This window comes from Doryrhamphus excisus, chromosome 7 (assembly GCF_030265055.1).
Source record: "Doryrhamphus excisus isolate RoL2022-K1 chromosome 7, RoL_Dexc_1.0, whole genome shotgun sequence".
NCBI classification, from domain to species: Eukaryota; Metazoa; Chordata; class Actinopteri; order Syngnathiformes; family Syngnathidae; genus Doryrhamphus; species Doryrhamphus excisus.
Genome location: NC_080472.1, coordinates 13,871,346 through 13,898,110, shown reverse-complemented (window position 1 = coordinate 13,898,110; position 26,765 = coordinate 13,871,346). Strand labels below are relative to the sequence as shown.

At 42.8% G+C, this 26,765-nt stretch overlaps 3 protein-coding genes and 1 pseudogene across 6 annotated transcripts in view; 3 read left to right on the top strand and 1 right to left on the bottom strand.

Annotated features, from left to right (window-relative positions):
* The first annotated feature begins 748 nt into the window (after positions 1-748).
* On the top strand, positions 749-8,863 carry rint1 (RAD50 interactor 1). The gene is made up of 15 exons (XM_058078072.1): positions 749-1,008; positions 1,076-1,201; positions 1,458-1,573; positions 1,657-1,830; positions 1,896-2,036; positions 2,115-2,304; positions 2,413-2,523; positions 2,604-2,829; positions 2,895-3,032; positions 3,099-3,193; positions 3,463-3,567; positions 4,448-4,668; positions 4,750-4,930; positions 5,416-5,534; positions 8,090-8,863. Exons 1-15 carry the CDS (start codon positions 775-777, stop codon positions 8,301-8,303), a joined length of 2,391 nt encoding a protein of 796 aa, XP_057934055.1. The 5' UTR covers positions 749-774; the 3' UTR covers positions 8,304-8,863.
* On the bottom strand, positions 7,830-9,543 carry nopchap1 (NOP protein chaperone 1). Its single transcript, XM_058078083.1, has 4 exons — positions 9,379-9,543; positions 9,142-9,210; positions 8,937-9,070; positions 7,830-8,867 (listed from the first exon to the last, which is right to left on the bottom strand). Exons 1-4 carry the CDS (start codon positions 9,437-9,439, stop codon positions 8,694-8,696), a joined length of 438 nt encoding a protein of 145 aa, XP_057934066.1. The 5' UTR covers positions 9,440-9,543; the 3' UTR covers positions 7,830-8,693.
* Positions 9,544-9,680: 137 nt separating this feature from the next.
* The window catches only part of slc41a2b (solute carrier family 41 member 2b), a 64,310-nt gene continuing 47,225 nt past the window's right edge, over positions 9,681-26,765 (top strand). For all 4 annotated transcript variants that reach the window (XR_009130368.1, XM_058078076.1, XM_058078074.1 and 1 more), the window contains exons 1-10: positions 9,681-9,847; positions 10,503-11,133; positions 11,350-11,457; positions 15,552-15,623; positions 16,408-16,552; positions 16,648-16,794; positions 19,952-20,099; positions 20,708-20,787; positions 26,402-26,533; positions 26,606-26,754. Coding sequence is in view for 3 of the 4 variants with exons in the window: in XM_058078076.1 (XP_057934059.1) it covers positions 10,597-11,133; positions 11,350-11,457; positions 15,552-15,623; positions 16,408-16,552; positions 16,648-16,794; positions 19,952-20,099; positions 20,708-20,787; positions 26,402-26,533; positions 26,606-26,754 (1,518 nt within the window). In the remaining variant the exon portion in view is untranslated. The remainder of the gene's footprint in view (positions 9,848-10,502; positions 11,134-11,349; positions 11,458-15,551; positions 15,624-16,407; positions 16,553-16,647; positions 16,795-19,951; positions 20,100-20,707; positions 20,788-26,401; positions 26,534-26,605; positions 26,755-26,765) is intronic.
* On the top strand, positions 11,470-13,708 carry LOC131132456 (uncharacterized; annotated as a pseudogene).

Here is a 26,765-nt window from a genome sequence, read left to right as displayed (position 1 = left end):
GTGTATGTACACACAGTCACAAGCCAGAGGTTGACCCAACCCACCATAAAAAAAAATTGAGACGATCCGACCATGCATTGGTAAGTTACGGCAGATATACATTTCAACCTGTGGGTGGCGCTATAGAGTCTATGCACACACATGGTAACGGACCGGAGGGTACCCCAAACAACAAGAAAACATTTCGGGCCGATCCGACCATGTGGAAGGAAGTTACGGCAGATATACATTTCCACCAGTTGGTGGCGCAATGGAGTACTCTGTATGTACTCACACAGTCATAAACCAGGGGGTACCCCAAACCACCAGAAAAAAATTCGGGCCGATCCGACCATGTGGAAGGAAGTTACGGTAGATATACATTTCCACCAGTTGGTGGCGCTATAGAGTCTATGTACATACACAGTCAGAGACTGGAGGGTGACCCAACTCATCAGAAAATTTGGAGACATCCGACTATGCATAAGGAAGTTACGGCAGATATACATTTCCACCAGCTGGTGGCGCATTAGAGTCTATGTACACACACAGTGACAGACAATTGTAAACATTACGATTACAATAGGGCTTTCGCACTGGTCAGTGCTCGAGCCCTAATAATCTTCAATACATCCATCAACCCCGTCTAGACCGGTTGATTGACTGGCGGCGAATGCGCGTTTCTTTTGCATAAGTCACCGCCCACGGTCGACGCCGAATTCAAAATCAAGCGCCCCCCCCCCCTTCCACGTAGCATCCGTGGCACTCGAAGCGGAAGTTTTGTTGACAGCCAAGATGGCGGCGTCCGCAGCTAAACAAAACACCGCCGACCAACCTTTAGAAGACTTATTAAATCCCGCTGTGACAGTTACTCAGGACGGCGGCTGTTGTTCACTCATTTCCGACGAGTTACGCGACTATGTGGTAGACTTTTTGGACAAAGAGGTGGGCAGCGACGTCAAATCCCTGAAGAACGTTGGGAGCCTGCTGCACAAACTCAAGGAGGAAAACAGCTTGCTGGAAGAACAGGTGATCATATGATAATATGATGTGGTCATTGTATAATATAATGTGCATGTGTTTGTACGTCTCTTAGGTCTTGACAGTGTCCAGCTCTGTGCCTCCTCAAGTGTCTGCAGCTCTCTCTGCAGCGGAAGATGCTAGATGTTCTTTGGAGGAGCTCCTACAGAGAGAAAAACATATCTCCGAAACACTGTCCCAGGTACTGTAGATAGCATATTGTAGTATACTTTATTTTTACATGCATAGTAAGCATTTTCATCATTAACTGCACTCCTTAAGTACTGCATAGTGGATACACCTGCTCACAAAAGGATTCGGACATAGGGATTTTGGATAAAATGTTAAGCTGAAAACAAAATGCACTATTACTTTACCTTTACTTTACTTCATAAATCAATATTTAATTTCTATTTTCAATTATATTTTCCATGAAACTGTCATGTATCATCTTGTAGCATCTTGAAGAGGTCCAGCCATGGATGGATACCCTTGGCCAGACTCTTCACCAGGTTGAGACAGTGGAGAGACACATGAATTATCTCCGTTGCCTTCAGCACATTGAAGAGCTGAGGTACGGAAAGTAGACTATTTGACAGTCGAAGTATGTTAGCTTTGATAGAGTCAATAACAATGCATTGAACTGTACACCTACAGTGCTGTCGTCCAGCAGTGTCTAATGACCAGCAGTGTGTGGGAAGCCATCAGGGCTGTTGAGAGCATGGCTGTGATGGATGCTGGACTGAGTCAGTCAAGATGTTCTCACCTCCGTGACTTTCTCAGAGAAACTCTACAATTTTGGCACAAGATCATCAAAGATCGCCTGGCCGGGTAAAAAAAGCTCTAAAGCTCCAGGGTTGTAAAATACATACAATATAATCCTATTTCGTTCGCAGTGATTTGGAGAAGGTGTTGACACAGCTTCACTGGCCCATTATCTCCCCTCCGACCCAGTCCCTGACACCCACTGCCAATGGGCAAGAGCTTGCCAGTCAGCTGGAGCTGCTCGTCACACAGCTGCTCGCCCTGCAGACACCGTATCCTTTCATTTGGAAATCCACTCTACATCCTATGGCTCTCTCATACATCTGTACTCCTTAACCAACCCTCTCCAGTGATGACCTCATCTCTCAGCGGACGTTTGCTCCTTCGAAAGCTGAACCTTCCACCCAGGGCGCTCCTTCAGCACCGCCTTGTCCTCAAGCTCCCCCCCTTTGCCTGCCCATCCAGATCATGATGCAGCCGCTCAGCAAGAGGTTTAGATACCACTTTTATGGCAATCGACAGACCAACACCCTCAGCAAGGTTTGTCTCCCAAACAAATACAGGGGATCCCGGAATATTGACCAGCTACAGTTATTGTAGCTGGTGTTAATTGGTATATGAAACTTGTATTTGTTTGTGCATTTTCAGCCAGAGTGGTACCTCACTCAGGTGCTAATGTGGATAGGGAACAGCACAACCTTCATGGAGGAAAAGATCCAGCCTATCCTGGACCGAGCTGGTGCCACCATCAACGCCAGGGTGTGTATAAAAATATAAAATAGAGTATAATATAATCAAACAAATGAAACACAAAGAGAATGTACTATGTCCACATGCAGGTGGAGCTGTGTCGAGGCCTGCTGTCTTTAGTCCAGGAGAAGGTAGCTGGTGATGCATCCCGCCTGCTCTATGACGACGCGCTCTTTTGCCACCTGGTGGAGGAGGTGCTGCAATTTGAGAAGGAGCTACGAAGCAACCACTCGTACCCCGTGTCGCTTCCCGGTCTGCTCCACCTCCTGCTGGAGGACGCCATCCTTCAGAAGTGGCTCACAGTGGAGAAGAAGAGTATGTGGGCAAAATTTCACCCGTCAACATATAATTTGTTGTGGACTCACCGGTTGTATGTGCAGTGGCTGTGGAGAAAGTGGACGCCATGCTGTCAGCCGAGGGTGCATGGAGCTCTCAGTATAAAGACATCCGTGACATGGATGAGCTTAAGTCTCCGGACTGCGCTGAGACGTTCATGACTCTGCTCCAGGTTATTACGGGTAAGAATGACCTTTCTGTGAGTAACACATTTGTGTGTTTTAATGAATTGAACTTTTTTTCCTCAGACCGCTACCAGGCTTTACCCTGTGTCTCTGCACAGCTGAAGTTTCTGGAATTACAAAGAGAACTGGTCGATGACTTCCGTATACGACTCACCCAGGTAAGAATGTCAACAAGACTTGTTTGACATCTTGACACAGGCTACGCTAACCAATGCTAGCCTGTTTGAGCACCCAAACCTATTGGTGTTGAACGTTTCTTGCATGTTTCTTTACATGCCTATCTGTCACTGGCGGCTACCACCTAGCTAACTAGAACGGTCCACTGAGCTTCTCATCACTTCCCAGGGGCCCTTGGAATCTACCATGTGCTATTCCATTTTCTCATAGGATTTTTCAATCTTGGTGGTGGCCATTTTTTCTCTCCTAGGTGATGAAGGAGGAATCACGCTGCCCACTCAGCCTGCGCTATTGTGCCATCCTCAATGCGGTCAACTACATTTCAACCATCCTGACAGACTGGGGAGACAATGTGGTACGTTTGTCTGTTCCCTTGTTTTCAAATGGCAGCTACTATATCGAGCATGCCCCAGTACTTATTTGTGTTGGCAGTGGCTAACTCATCATAGTCGTCCCTTGTTGATCACGGTTAATTGGTTCCAGACCTGCCTGTTTTAGGTGAATTTCCGCAAAGTATGATCTTCTATATACGGGTTTTTAACATAACTAGTGCCCCCTTGACATGAAGTAATACCTCTATTGTTACCTTTACATTTGTATTGCCCAATTTAGTAGATATAATCAGAGAAAACAAGACATAAAAATCATAATATAGACTCTTGACAGTACTTCCTGCGGTAGATTTTTGTCTCATCAATGTAGCTTTTAATAGCTTTACTTATATTAGTCAATATACACACTAGACTTTGTCAGAGTAAATATGCCATTTAAGATGTAAATCAAACTCCTGCTCATGTGTGTCCCAATAAATGTGTTCCCTAAGAAAAATTGGTGGTGGGGAGGTTCAGAGTTGAGTTTTAGCTTGTCATGGGTTATGGCCCCAAGAGTAGCCTGTGTTATTATTATGGTTATTATGATGGTGCCTGTTGTGAGATCATTTAAATCTGCAATAAATGCCCGTTCTGCCGATCACATCGGATGCTTGTCAAATAAAAATGTGTCAAATTAAATTTGTATATATATATTTTTGTTGGTATAAATCAGATGCATTATTGTATTGTTAATTTTTGGTACTGATAAATCTCATATATGTTTGATTTTCTTTCCGTATAGAAAATATGTGTTGATTAGAGAACATGCAGCACCAAGCTACCACACGATGCAGCATTTGTTTATAAATACTCCTCCAACACACACACACACACACACACACCTTTTTATTGTTTCTGTTGCAGTTCTTCCTACAACTTCAGCAGGCTGCAGTGTCCCTGGGCGATGAGACAGTCGTGGGAGGTCTCGGGGTGATGGAGATGGGTCGTCTGGCTTCTCTGGAGGGCTCGTTGTTTGAAGGTCTGCTGGCCTTGCTGGATCGACTCAAAGGTGACATGATGGGGAGGCTGCTGGATGGAATCATGAGAGACATCACGGAAAAAGCCACAGCGTACTGCCAAGACAGGTGGGACACACAAACATCAAAATCCCCTTCATTACGCTTAACTTGGCATTGATGGATTCTATTTCTGTCTTTTCCTTTTAGATGGTTTTGTCATCCATCCCAGCATGACATGTCTGCCATGACTTTGTCCAGTTCTGCATGTCCCATGATGCTTTGCATCAGGGATAGTCTGTTGAACCTCCACCAGGTCCTAAGTTTGTCTCTGTTCCAGCTGGCTTGGCAGGGCCTTGCAGAAAGACTTGATAGTTTTCTCTACCAAGAAGTAAGGACTGTGCATGCTGCATAAAAAGTGAGTACACCCCTCACATTTCAGCAAGCCTTTTATTTTATCTTCTTAGGGGACATTAGTATGTAAAAGAAACTTTGATATCCTTATGGAGTAGTCAGTGTAAGAAGTATTAAGTCTGTACAAAGCCACTATTGTCTAAATATATACATTGTTACACTTCTTCATCCTTCCTTCATCTTCTTACTTGTGCTGCCAGGTATTTAGACAATTATGGCAGTGTGTTGTCATTTTCTGTACATCTATACTGCTATACAGGTCAGACTACTACTTTAACGTATAACAAAGTTATGTTTTTCTATAGTATTGCCCCTTAAGAAGATATGTTATGATAAAAATCGCTGCTGAAATGTGAGCGGTGTACTGCTTTTGTTTTAGATACTGTACACATGTATGCAAAATAAATTCACGTGTTTTACTTTGACCTTTTACCTGTATTTTACTCATACTTTATTTTTCAGGTGATTCTGTCTAATCATTTCAGTGATGGTGGAGCGGCTCAGCTTCAGTTTGACATGACCAGAAATCTTTTTCCTCTCTTCGGTCACCACTGCAAAAGACCGGAGAACTTTTTTAAGCAGTAAGTGGACTGGTAGATCACAGCATTTTAGGCACAGCTTTTACATTCATCTGCTATTGGAAGAGGAAATACAATATGCAGCAAGCATAGCCAGAATGTACAAAGTGGACATTTCTAACACATATACCCAGCAAAATTGGAATATTAATGAGAAATATAGATAATAATAGTTGTAGAGGTATTCATTTAACAATGTATAGCATAAATGCTTGTTTATTTACAGTAAAGAAAATAAGTATTTGAACACCCTGCTATTTTGCTATTTCTCCCACTTAGAAATCATGGAGGGGTCTGAAATTTTCATCGTAGGTGCATGTCCACTGTGAGAGAGATAAACTAAAAAGAAAAATCCAGAAATCACAATGCATGATTTTTTAACAATTTATTTGTGTGATACAGCTGCAAATAAGTATTTGAACACCTGTGTATCATCTAGAATTCTGACCCTGAAAGACCTGTTAGTCTGCCCATTAGAAGTCCACCTGCACTCCATGTATCATCCTGAATCAGATGCACCTGTTTGAGGTCGTTAGCTGCATAAAGACACCTGTCCACCCCATACAATCAGTAAGACTTTAACTTGTAACATGGCGAAGACCAAAGAGCTGTCCAAAGACACCAGAGACAAAATTGTACACCTCCACAAGGCTGGAAAGGGCTACGGAGCAATTACCAAGCAGCTTGGTGAAAAAAGGTCCACTGTTGGAGCTATCATTAGAAAATGGAAGAAGCTAAACATGACGGTCAATCTCAATCGGAGTGGAGCCCCATGCAAGATATCACCTCGTGGGGTCTCAATGATTCTAAGAAAGGTGAGGAATCAGCCCAGAACTACACGACAGGACTTGGTCAATGACCTGAAAAGAGCTGGGACCACCGTTTCCAAGGTTACTGTAGGTAATACACTAAGACGTCATGATGTGAAATCATGCATGGCACGAAAGGTTCCCCTGCTTAAACCAGCACATGTCAAGGCCCGTCTTAAGTTTGCATATGACCATTTGGATGATACAGAGGAGTCATGGGAGAAAGTTTTATGGTCAGATGAGACCAAAATAGAACTTTTTGGTCATAATTCCAATAAGCGTGTTTGGAGGAAGAAGAATGAAGAGTACAATCCGAAGAACACCATCCCTACTGTGAAGCATGGGGGTGGTAGCATCATGCTTTGGGGGTGTTTTTCTGCACATGGGACAGGACGAGTGCACTGCATTAAAGAGAGGATGACTGGGGCCGTGTATTGTGAGATTTTGGGGAACAACCTCCTTCCCTCTGTCAGAGCATTGAAGATGGGTCGTGGCTGGGTCTTCCAACACGACAACGACCCGAAGCACACAGCCAGGAAAACCAAGGAGTGGCTCCGTAAGAAGCATATCAAGGTTCTAGCATGGCCCAGCCAGTCTCCAGACCTGAACCCAATCGAAAATCTTTGGAGGGAGCTCAAACTCCGTGTTTCTCAGCGACAGCCCAGAAACCTGACTGATCTAGAGAAGATTTGTGTGGAGGAGTGGGCCAAGATCCCTCCTGCAGTGTGTGCAAACCTGGTGAAAAACTACAGGAAACGTTTGACCTCTGTAATAGCAAACAAAGGCTACTGTACCAAATATTAACATTCATTTTCTCAGGTGTTCAAATACTTATTAGCAGCTGTATCACACAAATAAATTGTTAAAAAATCATGCATTGTGATTTCTGGATTTTTCTTTTTAGTTTATCTCTCTCACAGTGGACATGCACCTACGATGAAAATTTCAGACCCCTCCATGATTTCTAAGTGGGAGAAATAGCAAAATAGCAGGGTGTTCAAATACTTATTTTCTTCACTGTATCTAAACTGCAAACTGTGTTAATAGGAATCAGGCAATAATTTGAGAGAGAAAAAAAACATAATCATCCAACAGCTGGGTTTCACGACGACCAAGTGGTTAGCGTGCAGGCCACACAGCTAGGAGACCAGAGTTAGAGTCCACCCTCGGGCATCTCTGTGTGGAGTTTGCATGTTCTCTCCGTGCATGCGTGGGTTTTCACCGGGTACTCCGGTTTCCTCCCACATTCCAAAAACATGCTAGGTTAATTGGCCACTCCAAATTGTCCATAGGTATGAATGTGAGTGTGAATGGTTGTTTGTCTATATGTGCCCTGTGATTGGCTGGCGACCAGTCCAGGGTGTACCCCGCCTCTTGCCCAATGACAGCTGGGGTAGGCTCCAGCACCCCCGTGAAGATAAGCGGTAGAAAATGAATGAATACAACAGTTTTATTTTAGAACTTTAATAATGATTTGGTGTGCATGAGAAAGTGGAAAGGAAAACAGCTTTGACCACCAAATTATTTAGTTACGTGTACATCCCACAAAACAGAAGAAACAGAATCAATATGGCAATATTATTGCAACTAATATATTACAAATACAAAATACAAAAAATATGTGTAAGTTACAATCATAAACACAGCTAAATGAATATTTGTTGTTGTTGTAGCTATATTTTAAAAGCATTTTATGTCTCCATGATTTGATGTTTAGAAAGAAAAATAATCTACTATGTACTTTGCTAGTGTCAAGGAGGCTTGCATCATCTTATGTCTCAACGTGGGTTCTGCCATCCTGTTGAGGACTCTCATTAAGGAGTCTGAGGAGACGACCAGAGATTGGACGGGGAGGGATGACCCTTCACCGCAGTCTGTGTTGAACGAGTTGGGCGTTTATTACTTGGCTCCCTGTGATGTCTTCATTCTCCTCAACCTCAGAGCCTCCTGGCCCGGACAGTGAAGCGTATGGGTTTGATTTCAATCGAGATCAATATGCAATCTAGTTTAATATCAACAAAATACCTATCGACTTGATCTGAGGTCAAGGGTCATTTCCACATGAATCCAAGCTGGTGTGGATTCTTTTATTCCGACAAACAAAGCCAAACACGCACAAAAAGCAATTACATGTAGAAATTATACAATAAAGCATTGTTTCCCAACCTTTGAGCCATGGCAAATATCACGCCTTGACTTATGTTGTATGAATGGCGCTGCCTGCTCTGAAGGCACAAACTGTTCCCATGGGGCTGAGGAAGCTCTTCCATCGTTCTGTACAAAAGTATTGTGTCCTACAAATGCCTTTTTCATCAACGTAAAGAAGTCCCATTGTTGATATAAAGTCCTACATCTAGTCCACGTTCTGCTCCACAACCTGGATGTTGATTTTGTCCTTATTGCCTCTGTTGTGTCGTGGTAGTTTGAGGTTCTGTTCAGTTAAACCACTCTCCTCATCAGAGTCCTCATCGGATTCTGATGCATCCTCCTCACCCTCAGAGTCGCTGAGCTCCACCAATGCAACATCCTGGAAAGATGGCAAAAAAATCAGAATAATCAGATGAAAAGACATTTGTCAAATGTGTTTCACACTCACCATCTCTATCACTTTTTCTGCCTCCTCTACATTCTCTATGTCGAAGTGTGCTGCAGGAGATCCCTCCATCTGCTGCTTGAGCTTTTGATTTGCTTCTGCAATCTGAGGGAGAAAACTCTGCAACCGCTCCATCACTGAAACACAAAAAACAAACCATTATTTCTCAATTTAAACATTGCAAACTGCAATGCAAAGCACATCTCACCGCTGCTTGGTGGAAGTCTCTCAGTTTTCAAGGCAGTCACTGGTTTCAGGAGTAGCTTCTCAGCAAGACCTGTGACGTCATTCAATAAAAACAAATGTGCATAGCGTTGATTGTCTACCAATACATGCTAGCATGTGTTCCAATATAAATGCTGCGACTCCAGCCAACGCGAGCGCCCCTCCCCACTCGAACATCTAACCTCCAGTTTAACAGCAAAGAAAAAGCTTTCTTACAAACCTCCACCGTTGCCCCATGACAGCAAATCCTTTGAACTCGATTTATTCGTTTTTTCATCCATCGCTAAAGGGACACGACTACAAAACAATCCTTACATGTGTTAGTCAGCGTAACATCCGCGTTGAAGGAATAACAAATAATGAACTTAATGTTCCAGTTACGCCCTCTGTAGTTTGGGAGTAAAATGACATACAAAGAAGGCACGATACATCGAATGACTGCTGAAAATGTCTGTTTTAATAAGTGATGACAGATAAGATGAGATTAACAAATAATAAATAAATTATATTATTTTCCTATCTTCAAAAACGTATATGTGATCACACGTATTTCATGAAAATTAGCTCCTTCAAGTAGTGGCCAATTGTTTCGTCATAGACGATCTTTGGCTGTGACGCGGCTGGCTGTCATTTAGGAAACTACACTAGCATCTTCCTTTTCTCGGATGCGATATCGACTCTTCGCAATGGTAACTTTCCCAGTCGATGAAATTCAACTTGAATAATGAGGATGTGGTTGTTGTGTGGGCTAAATAGTCACCGTTTTCTCAGTAGTAGATGGAGCGGTCCAGCATTTGCATTTTCTACACAGCTAACGTTATAGCTAATGCAGCACAACGCTAGCGAACATAAATACGGAATGACGACTGTACTGAACATTAGTGGTTCGTTGGCGAAAAACAAACGTGTGAAGCTGTGTGACGCTTTTACATTTTAGGCGTCAGATATTTTAAACTAAGAAAATGGGCCTGAATAATGTTGTTGCCCCAATTACTTTAAGGGCTGCATTAGGGCTACATTAAGACTTTTTGGCATAGTTGTCCAAAGTGTGGCCCGAGCGCCATTTTTTGCCTTCAGCTCGTTTTTATTGGCCGTAGTCATCTTGTAAAATGTAGTTAATTCATTACTAATGAGGTTTATTGTCATACGATGAAGAAATTTACTTTGTTAGCTATCACACAATGCTAACGTGTTGTTTTCTTTGGGTATTATTCACCTACATTGTATTGCATCCTTTAATTTTTCTTGTTTTGACACACTGGCTTTATGTACTACTACTGCTGTCTTAATATTTAAATGTTACAGTGCAGGTTTACAGTATTTATTTTTGGTGTATTTTTGCAGACTAATGGCCGACCTGTACCTTTGTAAATCACCATCGACTGACACTTGTACTCTGGCTTGTGGGAGATGAGACACTGTTGTTGGAGGACACATCATGAGTATCCAGAGTCTAGGGGGAGCAATAGGGGAGTCCCTGGGCTCTAGCCTTACAGTACGCATGAGTGGAGCAGGCGGTGGCCGGAGTCCTTTCGCCTTAAAATCATCTGGTCGGATCACGTCTCTCCTGCAAACAATGGTGCCGACTGGGTACACCAAACTCCAGGATGAGCGTCTGGCTATGGTGGACCTCGGAGCTAAACATGAGGCCACTTCCCTCCAGAATGGCTACAGACAAGAAGCACCGTCTCAACTAGAAAGCCGACGGCTGCTGGACCGCGCATCTCGGTCATCTGTGACTTTATCCGACTCTGGAGATGGGAGCTACTCAGAAATGGTGCCCATGTTGGCTGAGAGGAGACTGTCCGAAGAGGATGCTGATGAGGATGAAGGCGGGGAGGAGGAAAGACTGGAAGCGGCAGTGCATATCCTGCCCAAGGAGTCCCCTCTTGCTATGGCTTTGCAGATCATCGTGCCTTTCCTGCTGGCTGGCTTTGGAACTGTATCAGCTGGCATGGTGCTGGACATTGTGCAGGTAAGATGAGCTACAATTGTCAAACTGTGGTTTGTGGACTTTGTCTGCACCATATTTTAATTGTATGAATTTATATTAAAGATTGAAGGCAGTTGGTTTGTATACCCAAGGTCACAGATTCAAGATGCTTCAATTGATCTCCCTTTAAAAATAATATCCCATGACTGATATGTTCTGTCAAACAATACATGCCTTGCTCCCTTTTCTTCCCTACAGCACTGGGAGGCTTTCCAGTACATCACAGAGATCTTCATCCTGGTTCCGGCTTTGCTTGGCCTGAAGGGCAACCTGGAGATGACGCTGGCCTCACGCCTCTCAACAGCGGTTAGATCAAAATAACCACGTGTACACATTTGAGGTTGACGGCGTAGATGATTTGCGTAATTGTCCACAACTCAAAGCCAGAGTGGAAATATGTGTGAACGGGTTAAGTTACAATCAAACCTTATTTAACAACAGGTCTCAGTGGGCTTCCCTGTTATTTGCCACTTGTCAAACCCCAAAACGCAGCACGTAGAAATCTCTTTATTTGCTTTTGGCCCCACACAAGCCCCATACAGTGCATCCGGAAAGTATTCACAGCGCTTCACTTTTTCCACATTTTGTCATGTTACAGCCTCATTCCAAATTGTATTAATTTCTTACCTCAAAATTCTACACAAAATACTCCATTATGACAATGTGAAAAAAGTTTTTTTTTTGACTTTTTTTGAATTTATTAAAAATAGAAAACTAAGAAATCACATTTACATAAGTATTCACAGCCTTTGCCATGAAGCTCAAAATTGAGCTCAGGTGCATCTTTTTTCCACTGATCATCCTTGAGATCTTTCTACAGCTTAATTGGAGTCCACCTGCAGTAAATTCAGTTGATTGGACATGATTTGGAAAGGCACACACCTGTCTATATAAGGTCCCACAGTTGACTGTGCATGTCAGAGCACAAACACCAAGCATGAAGTCAAAAGAACTGTCTGTAGACCTGCGAGACAGGATTGTCTTGAGGCACAAATCTGGGGAAGGGTACAGAAAAATTTCTGCTGCTTTGAAGGTCCCAATGAGCACAGTGGCCTCCATTATTCGTAAATGGAAGACGTTTGGAACCACCAGGACTCTTCCTAGAGCTGGCCGGCCTTCTAAACTGAGCGATCGGGGAAGAAGGGCCTTAGTCAGGGAGGTGACCAAGGCCCCGATGGTCACTCTGTCAGAGCTCCAGCGTTCCTCTGTGGAGAGAGGAGAGCCTTCCAGAAGGACAACCATCTCTGCAGCAATCCACCAATCAGGCCTGTATGGTAGAGTGGCCAGACGAAAGCCACTCCTTAGTAAAAGGAACATGGCAGCCCGTCTGGAATTTGCCAAAAAGCACCTGAATGACTCTCAGAAACCAAATTCTCTGGTCTGATGAGACAAAGATTGAACTCTTTGGTGTGAATGCCAGGCGCCATGTTTGGAGGAAACCAGGCACTGCTCATCACCAGGCCAATACATTTGCTGCCAATGCTCATCTTGATGACAGAGGAAAGGCTCCACCAGATCTACAACCTAAAACCCCCAAGGTGATCTCTTCTCTGAAGTTCTGGCCCAAGATCCTCATCAAGAAACTTCGCAACCTCGATACATCGAAAGCCAGTGGGGCTGATGGCATTTCAGCCACCGTTTTGAAGAACTGTGCTCCAGAGCTTTCTCCTGTCCTGTCTAAACTTTTCAACATCTCACTCACAAGTAAGACTGTCCCTACTGAATGGAAGAGGGCGCATGTAGTAGCCGTACCGAAAAAAGGCAGCAAACAAGATCCATCTAACTACAGACCCATTTCCCTCCTACCAATTATCTCGAAGGTCACGGAAGGCTGCATCAGTGACCATATCCGCAAATTTCTGGGCAAGAACCAACTTCTCTGTGACTCTCAATATGGGTTCCTGGAGAAGAGGTCTACTGTTGACATGCTGGCATATATCACTCAGTGGTGGAATGACTGTCTAGATACTCAACAGGAAGTTCGGATTATTGCTCTCGATATCAAGAAGGCGTTTGATCGAGTATGGCACCATGGTCTACTAGCCAAACTCACATCTTTTGGTATCTGTGGTGACTTACACAGCTGGATATCTTCATTCTTAGCTAATCGTCAGCAGGCTGTGGTCCTGGATGGATTTATCTCCACTCCTAAAGCTCTATCTGCAGGCGTGCCACAGGCAAGTGTCCTTGGTCCCCTTCTTTTTCTGATGTTCATAGATGATCTGGCTTCACACCTTGACAACGATCTTCACCTATTTGCTGATGATTCATCTCTCCATGCAGTCATCAAGAATCCTGCAGATCGTGCCATGTGCACTGACAGTTTGCAGAAAGACCTACACGCAATTGAGAAGTGGGCATCTGACTGGTGCATTACTTTTAATGCTAGCAAGACAGAGGAGATGATTATCAGCAGGAAGCGTGACAAGACACACACCCCTCTTCACTTCATGGGCAGTCAGCTGAAGCCTACCAAGAGTATCACCCTTCTTGGTGTTGTTATTACTTGGACCCCGTATATTACATATCTTGCTAAGAAGACTGCAAAGCGGCTCTACATCCTAAGTCGGTCAAGGGATCTTCTCCCCTTCAAGGCCAGAGTTACCATCTACAAGGCCTACATTCGACCCCTCATGGAGTATGCATCACCCATTTGGAGTGGAGCTGGCAATACTGCTCTCAGTATTCTATGCAGACTTCAGCGGAAGGCCTTGCATCTTCTGAACATTGAAGACCCAATCAATGCTGGTATTTACCCCTTTGGAGCTTAGATGTTTTTACAGACATTTCTTCTTCAAGCCATCGTTGGAAATTGGTTCGATCATCCCCCCGGTGTTTGCTAGTTTGAGGACAACAAGATCCTCCTCTACTGCACATCCATACTGTGTAACTATCTCCAGGTCTCGCACACATCTTCACCAATCCTCTTACGTACCAAGGGCATGCCGTCTATGGAACTCGCTGCCAGCTCACACCTTTCCCACCTTACCAAATATGGATATATTCAAGAAAAATATTAATCAGCATTTAGTTGCTATTTTGACTTAAAATAATTAGTATTATTTTGGTCCTTAAATGGAAATTAACTTTAGCTTAGTGGACCGCTTTTCATCAATTCTCTGATGGCAACACCAGGTCCCATAGTTATTGTAAAAAAAAAAAAAAAAAAATACCATCCCTACAGTGAAGCATGGTGGTGGCAGCATCATGCTGTGGGGATGTTTTTCAGCAGCAGGAACTGGCAGACTAGTCAGGATAGAAGGAAAAATGAATGCAGCAATATATAGAGATATCCTGGATGAAAACCTGCTCCAGAGCGCTCTTGTCCTGCTGAAAAATTAACCTTCGCCCCAGCCTGAGGTCAACGACCCGAAGCACACAGCCAAGATCTCAAAAGATTGGCTTCAGAACCACTCCGTGAATGTCCTGGAGTGGCCCAGCCAGAGTCCAGACTTGAATCCGATGGAACATCTCTGGAGAGATGTGAAAATGGCTGTGCACAGACGTCTCCCATCCAACCTGATGGAGCTTGAGACTTATTGCAAAGAAGAATGGGCAAAACTGCCTAAAGATAGGTGTGCTAAACTTGTGGGATCATATCAAAAAGACTTGAGGCTGTAATTGCTGCCAAAGGTGGATCAACAAAGTATTAAGCAAAGGCTGTGAATACTTATGTAAATGTGATTTTTTTTGTTTTCTATTTTTAATAAATTCAAAACATGTCAAAAAAAACTTTTTTCACATTGTCATAATGGAGTATTTTGTGTAGAATTTTGAGGTAAGAGATTAATTTAATACAGTTTGGAATGAGGCTGTAACATGACAAAATGTAGAAAAAGTGAAGCGCTGTGAATACTTTCCGGATGCACTGTATTCATAGCAGAGTAGATTCTCATGTCAGTGTTGTTCTCTTATGTCTCAAAGGCACACAGTGTGCCAGAAAAGTCTAAACACTAGTAAATTAAATATTTTGCTTCATAACACCTGTTGGCGTTTGAACAAGGCTAACTAGGTAAGGAGCGTTTACTGAAGGTGCTGTTATGGGAAAAGCAAGTCGGCACATGTTTTGTCTCTGCTTTTTTGCGGCTTTATCGTTTGTTTATGAAACAAAATCTGTCTTACCCAACTGCAATTTTTGAGGAGCATTTCTTCTCTCGTGTGGTCCAGCCAACGTAGGTAACATAGTCTAACATAATATTTAATTATGAAAACATCCTCCAGATGCCAACCAAACAAGATGTACCAGCTCTGAGCAAAGCCTATTAGCATGTCTGATTGAACTCAAAACCACAAGCGTTTGAATAGAGATGCCAACATTACTCAAAACAACAGCGAATTAATCACCAAAGCTGCATGTGACTTCACTGCTGTTTTGCTGCTGTTGTTTGTTTGCAACACAGGTGAACGTGGGCAAGATGGATTCTCCGATAGAGAAGTGGAATTTAATAATAGGCAACCTGGCACTCAAGCAGGTAATCATTCAACTGTGGATACACATCAATTATATGTCATTTTTGTTGAAATAGTGTGGAAATTTGTGCTTTTTTTGTAATGCTTCTTGGCAATGAATGTCTGTAGCCTGTTGAAACCATGGTCTATTTATCAAGAGCATGAGTTTGTCAGATGAGCGGCACAATTATGCGTGGGTAAAATACAGTACCCACATTCCATAAACATGCATGTCAGGTTAACTGGAGACTCTACATTGTCCATTGTGTGAATGTGACTTTGACTATGAATGGTTGTTTATATGTGTAGTATGATTGGCTGGCAATCAGTCCAGGTTGTACCCTGCATTTCGCCCAAAGTCAACTAGCATAGACCCCAGCTTACCCGTCACCAGAACAAGTACAGTAGTATAGAAAATTGATGATTCCAGAGCCATTGGGTGCATAAGTAACTGTAAATATCGACATTGTATCCTTTATTATCACATACAGTATGTAAACCTAGTGTGGCCAAAAAGTACAAATGGGAAAATACAATTTATATTTATTTAAAAATGAAATGTGTTTTTTTCCCACCACAAATAAAAAGTTATGCTGAATCATAGAGTCTAAATATGGAGTTGAATGAAGCCAAATTATTTGTTCCTGTAGTAAGTCTGAGCGCAGACACTGTTACTCATATACCGACATATTGCTAAACTCGCCATAATATCCCTGTTTGCCCAGTGTTTCACAATCTGTTCTTAGTCAAGTGTCAGCAAGTAAATGTTTTTTTTTAACCACCCCCTCTTTGTCCTTCTGTCGGCAGGTTCAGGCCACTGTGGTGGGTTTCATGGCAGCTGTCGCAGCTGTGGTTCTTGGCTGGATCCCAGAGGGGAAGTTCCAGATGAGCCACGCCGTGCTGCTGTGCTCCAGCAGTGTAGCCACGGCCTTCATCGCCTCCATGCTGCAAGGTAAACTATTGATTCCGACCCTCCAGCTGAGTTACTGCTGTCCTCTCCACACAAAATCAGTATGGACTTCTGATTGCTTCATCTTACTCGCTTAGGTTTCATTATGGTGGGCGTGATTGTGGGTTCCAAGAAGACAGGCATTAACCCGGACAACGTTGCCACCCCTATTGCAGCAAGTTTTGGTGACCTCATAACCTTGGCAATCCTGGCCTGGATAAGTCAAGGCCTCTACAAGTGCCTAGGTGGGTGAATTAACCTGAACATCAATATTCGGGGCACCTACTGTTCCCATAAGAACTGGATGGGTGACGGATTATAAAGTCAGGCACTATAACTTTACATTGATGAAGCAGTTGACGGCAGCTGCTCCGTCTTCACACCTCCATAACTTACTGCCCCCTGACTGAGAGAGTGGTAGTGCATAATTTTATTCTTATTCATATGGGTCAGATGCATAAACGTCACTTTGTAGATGTCGTATGACATCAGTCTGCTGTCATAAAGCTTCCCTCCTGATTCGGCAAAGGTGAAGTGGTAAACCGACGTCTCAAGCTACATACAGAGAGGCCACTTTCATCGTTATCATTCGGATTACGGATAAACTAACTCAGTGGTAAGATGCCTATATCTAAAACAGAAGTTACCCGTTCATCTGTAGGTAGTTATGTAGACAAAAAGGGCAACTGTTTAGTGGCTTTGCCTCGCGTCCTAAACTCCACACTTTGCATCACAGAGAAACTTTGTCAACGTTCAAGTTGTTGGTCTTCTTGATGTTCTGTGTCGCAATTCCTCAGTCAGCCAGTAGAGGTCACTGCCGCTTCACCTTGTGCTCTCACCGTTCCCTGTGTGGAGAACAGATGCGCCTCTCTTCTCACCGCACATTCCACATGTTTAATTCATGTCACACCCAAACCTGCTTGTAATACAAGGATACAGTCAGCGATATTTCCTCTGAAAAGCATCACATACAGCCTGTCCCTGTCAGCTTCAAGTGCGTGACACAGATGTCTGCTCTGAGAGAAACAGAGACACACTGTGAGCTAAATTTATTAAACACCCTTCAGATTTAATATTTCCACAGCAGAGCGGCTGTCTGGCTGCGTCTCTTTGCTGAACAATGTTCGTGTTGTTCCCGTCCAGCCGTGCTGAAGTGCAACAAAAGGATGTTTTTTCCCGCTCACACCTGGAAACCAAAAAGTGATCAGCTGCATTGGGGGAAAACATGAAATCCTGAGTAAAGCACCATCACTCGGTTTTAATTACAGACTGCTTTAACGGCTGCCGTTCACCCATAGATGAATGGTCAGTTTTTTATTTTACTATTAACGAGCAGCATACAATGCCAAATATGACAGATTTGACACAAAAATCTTCCAAGTTTTCTTTAACGATTCAAGCTTTTTGTTGTACCATTTTACCACCCGCACTTTTAACAGTCGTCATGTTGCCCAACAGTTACAGATTATTATATCAGCTTTGTTTTCTGTTTCTCTGCTGCACAAGTACTGTGACATCCTCATCCAGGGAATTAGTTGCACAGAACCAAATGTATATGAATCACTGCCTATATACACAATAGCAATAAGAAAAGTGGCCGTTACGATGAGGTACAAGAGTAGAAACTGAAGAAATGTGGAGTTGGTCTCCCGTGGGGTCTTCCAGCAGTCTTCGAAGGAAAACTCTCTGCAAGATTTTAATGGGATGTGTCTGTGAAAACCTTGGGGGTCAGAGGTCTTAAAGCAGAGCTGGGAGTCCGAGTCAAACTTCCACAACCAGCTCATCCAAACTGGCTACTTTGGATGGGCATTCCCTCAAGCTGTTTTCCAAAATGTAGAAGCATTTCCAGTTTGTTTGTGTGGACAGTTAGCATGTCTGGAAACACCACTAAACAACCGCCTCCTGAGTAAGCACTTGATACAGGTGGCAAGGAAATCCATGTAACCTTAAAAGCCCATAACGACCAAGACTGTTGTTGCAATCTTCAAACTTTTCTCCAGAAGGTCACATCTTCTACCTCTGTGCTTCATTAAATGTGCCAAAAAGTCAGATGCCCCTGTATTCAGTTGAACAGCCAGCCCTTTCTGTTCTCTTACTTTCACACCATCCCGATATAAACCTTGGACTGTTTTCCAACCAGAGTTATTTTGTATTGGCAAGGAAAAAAAAATCCAGCTGGTGGGTGGCGGCTTTAAGCAGGTGCTCAGGGTAATTAGCCTTAAGCAACAAAAGGGTAGTCTTGGAAAGCTTTGTGTTATACATGCTGAACATACAAGATATGATATAAATATTGCAGTTAAGAGTGTTGGGGAGATGGGGTGGGCATGAAAATTAGGTATGTCTGATGATATTGGCTTAAATAGGATTTTTTTTTTGTCATGGCGTCAGGCTCCACAGAACAACAAGCTTGCTTGCTCGGTATGTCCAAAAGCTATTTCCACGTTTTGCCTTCGGGTTGTAAATATGCAATTTCTAATGATTGTGGAACGCTGTGAGAGGGAATTAGGTGTCTTCCTTTAATACTTCAAATCCAATATCACACCTCGGGGAAGAATCACCCAGAGTCACACGCGGCAAAATAAGACGCAACCGGCAGCTGAATAAGCACAGTTTATAATTTTGCTGTACTAGTCCATAGTTTCATACTTTACTTGTTGTTTGTGCCACATAGAAATATGCAGCGTTTTATTTGTGAATTTCTTAAGACTAACATGTCTTACAGTTGATAGTCGTAGAACATGTTATTTTAGTTTGACTGGTCCTATTTTTGATGAGACAATGTTTAAAAGTTACATTGACTATTGCAGCGGCTGCACGGCGCCCAAGTGGTTAGCGCACAGGCCTCACAGCTTGGCCATCTATGTGTGGAGTTTGCATGTTCTCCCCTTGCATGCATGGGTTTCCTCCCACATTTAAAAAAAATGCTAGGTTAATTGGTGACTCCAAATTGTCCCTAGGTATGAATGTGAGTGTTGTTTGTCCATATGTGGCATGTGATTGGCTGTCCAGGGTGTACCCCGCCTCTTGCCCGAAGACAGCTTGGATAGGCTCCAGCACCCCTGCGACCCTTGTGAGGATAAGCGGTAGAAAATGAATGAATGAATGAATATTGCAGCGTTTGTTTATCTTACACAATGTGATATTTGTGATGCATTTGTGATGCATCACAGGAAACCAAGCATAATATGTTCATTACACTTTATGCTGCCAATATAGTGCATGTAAAACTATAATTGTAAAACTCAAAAAATGTGTTTTGTGTTGACATTTTTAGCAGATAAATTGGATTTACATTATTTGTGATGGGAAAAATTGATTCGGTTTTCGTTCATTTCGGTTGTCAGACCTTCCGGAATGAATTGATTATGCTAACCAAGGTTGTACTGTAAACTCCCTTTCCAGATTCCTACCCATACGTGTCATCTGTGGTCTGTGCCTTCTTCATGTGTCTGACCCCTCTGTGGATGGTCATCTCCTCCAAGCACCCGGCCAGCCGCACCCTGCTGTACTCAGGATGGGAGCCTGTCATCACTGCCATGGTCATCAGCAGGTATTTGCCTGCTGTGTGTGTGGGCGTGTGCCGGTGACTTTAAAAGAGAATGGAAGAAAAACAGTTGTTCTGCGTCTGTAACCCAAGCGTCTGCTTTGCCCGATGACTCATCCTCTGAACAAATTGCAACAGCACCTAAGCACAGATGCTCCTGAGGTCCCTTAAGCTCCGAGCTTTAGCCATACAGCATTTGCCTCCTTTGTGCTCATTTCTTACAGTGGTGTGCACTTGAAACCATTTAAATTGGGGCTTTACAGCTTGAGCTGAAAACAAATACTATTTATTTTCATCATACTGTGGAACCAGTGAGCTTTGGAACATTTATAAAGAAGCGTGCCCACACACACACACACACACACACACACACACACACACACACACACACACACACACACACACACACACACACACAAAAATCAGCTTTAGTTTTGGAAGAGTCCTTGACTATAATTCATACTTATGCTGGCCTGAGTTTGTGTTGAAGCATCGTCAACATGTGAACGGTCCACCAAGGTCCTTTGAGCACCATTAAGCTGGAAAGGTGCCATGTTGGTGCATCAGGTAAAAGCGGGCTTGTAAACTATGTTTAATTATGTTGTCCTCTGCAGCATCGGAGGACTCATCCTGGACAAGACGGTGTCTGACCCCAATCTGGCTGGAATTGTCGTGTACACTCCGGTAATCAATGGTGAGTCAACGCTTGCAACTGCAACTTGATGATGCCTCAAATGGCTGATGGTGATCATGGTGGTTCTTAACTTACTTATCAACTTGGGACATTAGACCAACTCTTGAAGCCCCGGTCTTCCATGTTCCTATTGTCACTAACTAGTGCCTGTTTAAGTCGGCATACATGGTTGACTGCTTCTGTCAAAGGTGTCATTTTCATGAAAAATGGATCTGTTTATGTTGATGTGTTGTAGTATTGTTAACTTCACCATTACCGCGAAGCAGTAGGGATGTTGAGATCCCAGGAGATTAAACCTGATGAGATTTCTTGTTGGGAGAAAAGCTGTATCGTGAGAACAGGGCGACCAGACGCCAACCACGACTGTGAACTACAGCATCACCATGAATGACAATACTGTAATATGGAAGGTGCAATGTGCAGGGCGTTGCTTGCACTGTACAATTAAACAAACAAACAGCAGAAATGGGAAAAGTAATTTTACTTGAATGACATCAAAATATTAGGCCAATAATGTCACACTTATTTGAAGACAATAAAGTCGACAACCGCGTATGTCTACGTCAGACCACTATTCTGACAGGTGTCGACATAAGCGTGTTCCACTGTATGCTATTCCCCATCTGTATTTTTTATTTTTGTAGGGAAGCCCTTTGGGCGATTTGATTTTTAGAGCGCTGATATGCAGTCGAACATGAAGGTAGTTGTTAAAGTAAATGTTCAGAGGCGCCTTGAAAGGTTTTACAAACACTTCCACACTCTTTGACTCTAAATCCACAGTCGTTCAGACACATCACTCCATAGGGAACTGTATGTCTCTTTTTCAAATGTCACTTTAACTTGATGCAGCTTATCATATTGACCTAGACTTAAAAATATGTAGCATAGCAAAAACTGTAAATCTTCTTATTTCGCTGTCACAGTTGACGCTGAGTCATCATCTGATACTGACCTTCACCTTCAAATGTTATAATGGACTTGCAAATTGTAGCCAAGCCAGCATATTTGCATGGAAATGTGTTTTTCACCTTCTCAGGTGTGAAAGAATAAATGCTAAATCAAAAAAACACAAACTATGCTCTCTACCATAAATAAAACAACCCAATAAGATTGAATTGTGGTCATTTTCCCTCCTATTTTCTCCCGGCACCTCTTTCGCCCACTTCTCACCGCTAATGGGCTCAGTCGCACTGTCCATGGCGGTGCAGCGGCAAGCGATAAGGTTTTAATTAAATGTTAATAAAGAGAGACGGTCAACGAGACGGAAAGCAATTCTGACTCAAATTAGTTTGCCGCTGAGAGGCGTCCAGGTCGCGATCAGAGAATTTGTGATGTGCGAGTGATCTATTGAGTCTCATCTTTATTGAAATGCACCAGTACATATTAAAGAAAAATGTAGTTAGCAAGGCCACACTGTAGTGAAGGGAGGATGTGTGCATAGTTGATAAGCACTGCATAGAGCTTGATTAGGAAAAATAAGAAAAACTGCACTGTGAGCTGTATTCTCTCATAATAAAATAAGAAATGTACAGCTCAGAAGTAGTCATACCCCTATCAGTTTTGGAGTATTTCCGAACTATTTCTTTCTATATTCCATTTATTCTACAACAAATGACATTAAATGTTACAACAGGTTTTAACAAACACAGCATAAATGTTTGAGACGAATGTCTTTCTTATTTCTACTTTATTTCACAAATTTGCAAAACATCTCATGTTCAAAAGTATTCATACCCTGCTTTATGATGTCACTTAATAGTCAATGGCATAGCCTTTGTTTGCAATGACAGATTCAAGACGTCTCCTGACTACCAGATTCTGGCACGTTTTCACAGGGATTTTGGCCCATTCCTCCTTTGACATTCTCTCCAGGTCCTTCAGATTGGATGGCTTCCTTGCACTGACCTTCACCTTGAGTTCCCGCCACAGATTTTCGATAGGGTTGAGGTCCGGGCTTTGGCTTGGCCACTCCAAAACATTAATTTCATTGTCTTCAAACCATTTCTTGACTTTTTTGGTGGTATGTTTGGGGTCGTTATCTTGTTGGAAGAGCCAATGTGGCCCTAAACCAAGTTTTTCAGCAGGCTGCTGGATGTTCTGCTGGAGGATCTCAATGTACTGTTCCTTCCGCATAATGCCGTCCACCTTAATGAGGTTCCCCGTCCCACTCGCAGAGAAACAGCCCCACAGCATTATGCTTCCTCCTGCATGCTTAACAGTTGGCACCGTGTTCTTTGGTTTGAAAGCTTCACCATTCTTTCGCCAAACGTAAGCAACATCTCTGTGCCCAAAGAGCTCCATCTTCATCTCATCTGACCACAGAATTGACGACCAAAATGCCTTGGCTTCGTCTAGGTCAGGGGTCGGCAACCTTTACTATGAAAAGAGCCATTTTACCCCCTTGCCCACTGAAGAAAAATAAACTGGAGCCGCAAAACATATAGTATGTTTAAAACAACATTGAAGGGAATTTGGGGGTATCAAAGTAGTTCAGATAAGAAAAGACGAGTTGGAGTACTTTTGCTAGTATTGGAGATAAACGTACATGAATAACAAACTAAATAAAAACTACTGTAAAGTTACCTGATTTATTTACTCTGGCGCAAACAAGTTCCCATGCCGCTGTTTTTAAGTGAGCTCTAATTTAGTTTTGAGAATTGTCAAATAGCTCCGGGAAAGTATTACTTATTTTCCTTCATGTACTGAACTGAATAGCAGTCAGAACTCAGTCAGGATGCATTCATGGTCTCAGACAAAGTTGGATTTTTTAAAACTCATTACAAAAGATGTGTATTTTCCCCACTCGGGTGTTAAAAAATATTCAAGCATCGCAAAGGGAGCCACAACAAAGAGGATGAAGAGCCACATGCGGCTCTGGAGCCGCAGGTTGCTGACCCCTGGTCTAGGTGTTTTTGGCGAAGTCCAGACGTGCTCTTGTGTGGTTGGGTTTGAGGAGTGGAGTCTCGCGTGGTCGGCGTCCATTGAGTCCTTCCCTATTCAATGTCCTGTGCAGTGTCTGTCTCGAGATATTGCTTCCCTTGTCACCGAGGTCACGCAACATCATCTTGGTGGTGATATGGGGGTTAATGGTGGCGGTACCAATTTTCTCGCCTGCCTGGCTGAGACTTTGGGCTTCCGTCCAGGTCTTCTCAGGTTCTTCACTGTGTGGAATTCTTTATACTTTTTAATGATGCTCTGGACTGTGGCTCTATGGACCTGAAAGCTTGGATATTGCTTTGTAGCCCAAACCATCCTTGTGTGCATCCACAATACGCGACCTCAGGTCCTCACTCAGTTCTTTCTCCTTGACCATGGTGGAGAATCTGGCGATGACTTCGAAATGACGGTGACCTCACCAATCCTCTCAATTTATACTTAATGTTTACTTGGATTTGTTGAATAACATTGCGGGGACCAACAAGACACATCTTGCAAGTAGTAAAATACTTGAACAATGAAAAACAGATGACTTTATACTTCCGGAGGAAAAGGGGATGAATACTTTTGAACAGGCGATGAAATACAAATGTTATCATAAATGTCATAATGCCCGTCAACCCAAATCAAATGTGCCTTGGATTGTTGCATAACAACTATGTCTCACTGAATCAAGGTCTATTCCCAACATCCACGCACAATTGTAGAAAAGAATTGAATACTGGATTTTTTCTAGGGTGTATGAATACTTATGAGCACAACTGTAGATATTACAACATAAGTAACAACGTGAATATAGTACAAACAAAATGTGAAGCTAAAACATGTTTTGCCTAAAAAGAGGTTGTACGTAGATAAAACATGTTGTTCCTCCATTTAATATTCATTCTCCTCATCAAAAAAAACTCTTTTAGTGGCAGACGGGCTACCAGAGGACATCTGTTTAGCACTAATGTATTTGTCAGTCATCTAATGCACTAGTTAGTATGTTAATGTCCTCTATTAACCATTGTTTTGCAGAAGCATCCTGATGTGGGACCTGAACCCCCCCTCACTCCATGAACGGAGCCACCAAATCTGTGTTCTATTGACAAATTGTCCAATTATACTGGCTATTTCCAGATTTTCCATCATATATCTGCTTATTGACGCTTCTCTCATTATGTAGTTGCTGTGCACTGTTGTAATATATTCCTTAACCTTTCTGTCTGGTTCGCTAACACTGCAGTCATGTTATTGTAAAACATATATTTTCTCACCACAGTAAATTGATACAGATGAGTTTTTAATCTTGGCTCATCATCGCCCCATAGTTGCCTCTTGGTGTTTTTTTGTTTAATTTCAGATTAGCTACCTGTCAACTTTACAGCTCACTTCCACGATAAATGATGTCTTTTCTTCTCATTATATTGTATCCCTGTGGGCAGAATGTCCCAGGTTTAGACAGACACAAAGCCCACCCACCCCATCCTCTTTTCTTGCAGCCTTGCTAAAACCCCAGATCTCTTCACCATCCTCAGCCTCACTCCTGTCAGACCCAGTGACCCGAATAAGCCAAATTTGCCTCAAACCTACATGGCGCTACCTCCTCAATCCTAAAACCACCTTGTGCCAATTCTTGCCCACAGCCAAACACACAGTAACCTAAACCACTATTAATTGTTTAGACTACATTAGGGCCTGGATTTTATTTCCAAAATGGTTGGTAAAGACATAATTATTTATTGTAAATGTATAAAATTATTATTCTTGTTACAGTAAAAAATAAAAATGAAAAAGTGATATTAGTAGGATTATACAGTCATGACTGTAATCCTGAAGGGGGGACACAAAGGTGGGAAAATGCAACTATGCATGACCCCAATGTAATTTGTAGGATGTTTAGCTGAATCATCACCATAAGTATCATTTTCAGGTGTCCTAATTTTATGATGCTGTATATAAAATGTCTTAAAAACATATGTATCAGAATATGATTAGTAAATGGCATTGGACTGAGCACAGAGCCTTGTGGCACTCCCATGATTAAGTTTGTGAGGACGAGACAGCTCTTTAATTGACAGGAGCCAATCATCAGAACACGTTTATATCTCACAAGTTTATCATCGTATCGGAAAACGCAGGAGGTCATTACTCAATATAACAGTCTGACTCACGATGTCATCTTAGATAGAAGGGTGAAGTCATCACACTGCAAGTTAACACTCAATAGGTAGCTAAGATTTAATAGCCTGAAATATATAATATCCCAAATATCCACTAACATCCCATAATGCGTTTGGCTGCCATGGTTGCTAGGCCGCCCGAAGGAGCTCATGAGCTCAGCTCCCAAAACAACATGCGTTCAAAAGAGTACATTTTCATGAAAAAGTCAGACCTCACAATTGCTCAGCATTATTTTCTTCCTTTGTGTAACTGTGTGCTGCCGCCAGAAGTAAGTAAGAAGAACACTTAGCACTTCCACAAAGAATCTGAGGAGAACTTTTTTTCCACTACGTCATATCGGGCAAGCCAGGGCTGACTCTGTGCAGTGTGAAAGTAAGCTAATATTACGTCATGTCTTACCAATGTAACATTAGCGACACCTAGTGTATAGAATAATACATATTCTACATATACATAATACTTGTCTTTATTAATGATTAATTAATTAACCACCTTTTTTTTGTCTTTGTAGGTATCGGGGGTAACTTGGTGGCAATTCAGTCCAGCCGGTTTTCCACTTGCCTGCACTTCCACTGCACCCCCGGGGAAGTTCCTGATGAGTTCAAGGGCTGTTACTACCCTTGTCGCACGTTCTGTGGGACAGGTAAGTCTCGCACAACCGTGATTGAACGATTCCGCAGTTCTCATTTGTCTCTACGTTTTGATATTTAATCAGGAGCCAATCACAGATCTGCTCAGGTACTCCTTCTTTTGGTGATCCCTGGTCACGTCATTTTCCTCTACACCATTCACCTGATGAAAAGCGGACACACTACCCTGACACCTATCTTTATGTCTGTATACCTGGCTGCTGCACTGCTGCAGGTAAGCATGGT